This window comes from Cynara cardunculus (genome assembly GCF_001531365.2).
Source record: "Cynara cardunculus var. scolymus isolate 2C chromosome LG 16, CcrdV1, whole genome shotgun sequence".
Lineage (NCBI taxonomy): Eukaryota > Viridiplantae > Streptophyta > Magnoliopsida > Asterales > Asteraceae > Cynara > Cynara cardunculus.
The window spans coordinates 21,311,235-21,313,443 of NC_037543.1; the positions used below are offsets into that span (position 1 = coordinate 21,311,235).

Genomic DNA, 2,209 nt, shown 5'->3' on the forward strand with positions numbered 1-2,209 from the left:
AGTTAGTTACACGAATTCAGATATGGGATGAAATCAGATAAAGATGAAATCGTTTAAGAATGAACGGATTTAAGAGTTTTTAAGAGTTTTAAAAGTTTTTAAGAGTTTTAGCCAAATGTTTTATAATATAGTATATATATATATATATATATATTCATCATCTTTCATTTTTTTAACGAATTGATTTCTTTTGTATCCTTGTCATTATATTTTTGTATCAATGAGTTTTTATTATTTATTCTTTTTAATAAAATACAAACTTCATTTCGAAATAAAAGAAAACGCCAAGTATGGAAGGCATAACAACGACCAATTAACGTATTGTAAAGTGTTGTCTGACAATCAAATACAATTTAAATAAAAAGAGAATAATTGTTACATTTTAAATGATATCGGAGATGCACCTACTACAACATACCAAAGAAAAGGTAATTTCTTGAAATTTCAAAACAACCTTTTTTTTATGGTTATGATAGTAAAAATGTTATCTGGATTTAGAAATTTAAGCTGTGGAAGAAGATGCAGTCGGAAAGAGTCCATTTTTGTCAGTGGGAACACTAAGCTGTCGTCGATACCGTCGGAACCACCGTTATTTGAAGCAGCTTATCCCGTCAGATAAATTGATAATCTCGTCCAATCCCTCAAAAACATCATCATCCATAACTACGTTGGGGACATTGTCGTCGTCCGCGTCTTTGTCCTTTTCCTCCACCATTGTCGTCTCCACGGCTTCGTTGGCTGTTGGAGAAACAGACGAATAGGTCGTGGTCTTGTTCTCGTTTTTGTCCTCATCATGGGAATTAATAGCGTTGTTGCTCTTGCCATCGACTGAAAAATGGGGTTTCGGTGGCATTGGGTGGTTATGGTCGCCAGTGTATGTAATAATGAGTACACTCGGGTCGGATCTTTTTCGCTCCACTTGTTTTCGAGCCAAACAACCTTCGGCAGCGCTACACCGATAATATGCCCTTTGCATTTACAAAAATAAAAAAAACTAATAAAAATACTCATAGTTTTCAGTTATCATTTAATAAAGAATTAACATTTTACATAATTTGACTTGAGATTATATGAGATCAGTCTGTTTTCGTGAGACCATTTAAATAACACTGAACCTTCACATTTATTATGAAAGTTCAGTGTTTTTTTTATAACTTTACAAAATCACGGATCTCATGAAAACCCAATGCCACATAATTTAATCATAGTTTAATTTTTTACTTATCATAAAATGTTGTTTTCATTTAGAATATGCTTATTTTGCCTATATGGTTTTACATAGACTCTGGTTTCGTCTTTGAAGTTTCGATCTTACATCTGTAATCTCGTGGTTTTCATTGATTAGGGATTTCGTTTATACCTTAACAGTCGTTAAGTGCCCTCATACGCTAGTCACAAGAGGGGCATTTTCGTCATTTTATATTTTTTATAATATTTTTATTTACCACTTTTTAAAAGCTTATATACAATACTTTGTATTAAAAAATGGAGCTATATAATTTGCTAATGGCGGAGGTTTCTACGATAGATTTTAATTGAAATTGAAATCAATCAATAATAAAATAAAATTAAGGAAACTGGAGTTCGAGTTTTCGTCAATATTGATTGCTGGTTTGATGAAACAAAGAGAAGTGGTATCTGAGAGAGTGAGAGGGAGGACCGGTTGGTCGGTGGAAGAGGGTGGTGGGATTTATAGTGGGTTTAGCGGTCGTGGATAGATCTTCGATGGAGGACGGTTGGATTAGTGGGAAGAGGTGAGCAGTGGCGGGTTCGACTTAGGATTATGTTAGTTTTTTTCTCGAACGTTTTTTTTGGGTACAAAATCTCTAAGCATGTGCACATGAGAAAACGATGATGTTTTTATTTTTGAATAAAATATATGTTTGAAGATATTATAAAAATTTGACAAAAATATATCGATATTAGTATCAAATTAACTATTTAAAATTCCTCATTATATGTACAATAATGAAGTAATTCATATTTGGTTTAATAATAAAACTTTTTTACAAAGATAATAATTATTTATTTTCTTGGAACTCGATAATTATTCTAATTATATCTTAGATTTTTATATTTTAAAATGAGTTATTCATCCTCTACTTGATTATGTTTATCCGCAGTTATTTATACAAATTCAAAAATCGAGCTTTAATAAGTTGTACTTATGCATAATTACTCGTAATCTTGAATTTTAAGTAATATGCAT

At 31.3% G+C, this 2,209-nt stretch overlaps 1 protein-coding gene across 1 annotated transcript; it reads right to left on the minus strand.

The window, feature by feature from the left end:
• Window positions 1–589: 589 nt before the first annotated feature.
• Window positions 590–976, minus strand: LOC112529114 (WRKY transcription factor 22-like). Its single transcript, XM_025140187.1, has one exon. It carries the CDS (start codon window positions 974–976, stop codon window positions 590–592), a length of 387 nt encoding a protein of 128 aa, XP_024995955.1.
• Between the last annotated feature and the right edge of the window lie 1,233 nt (window positions 977–2,209).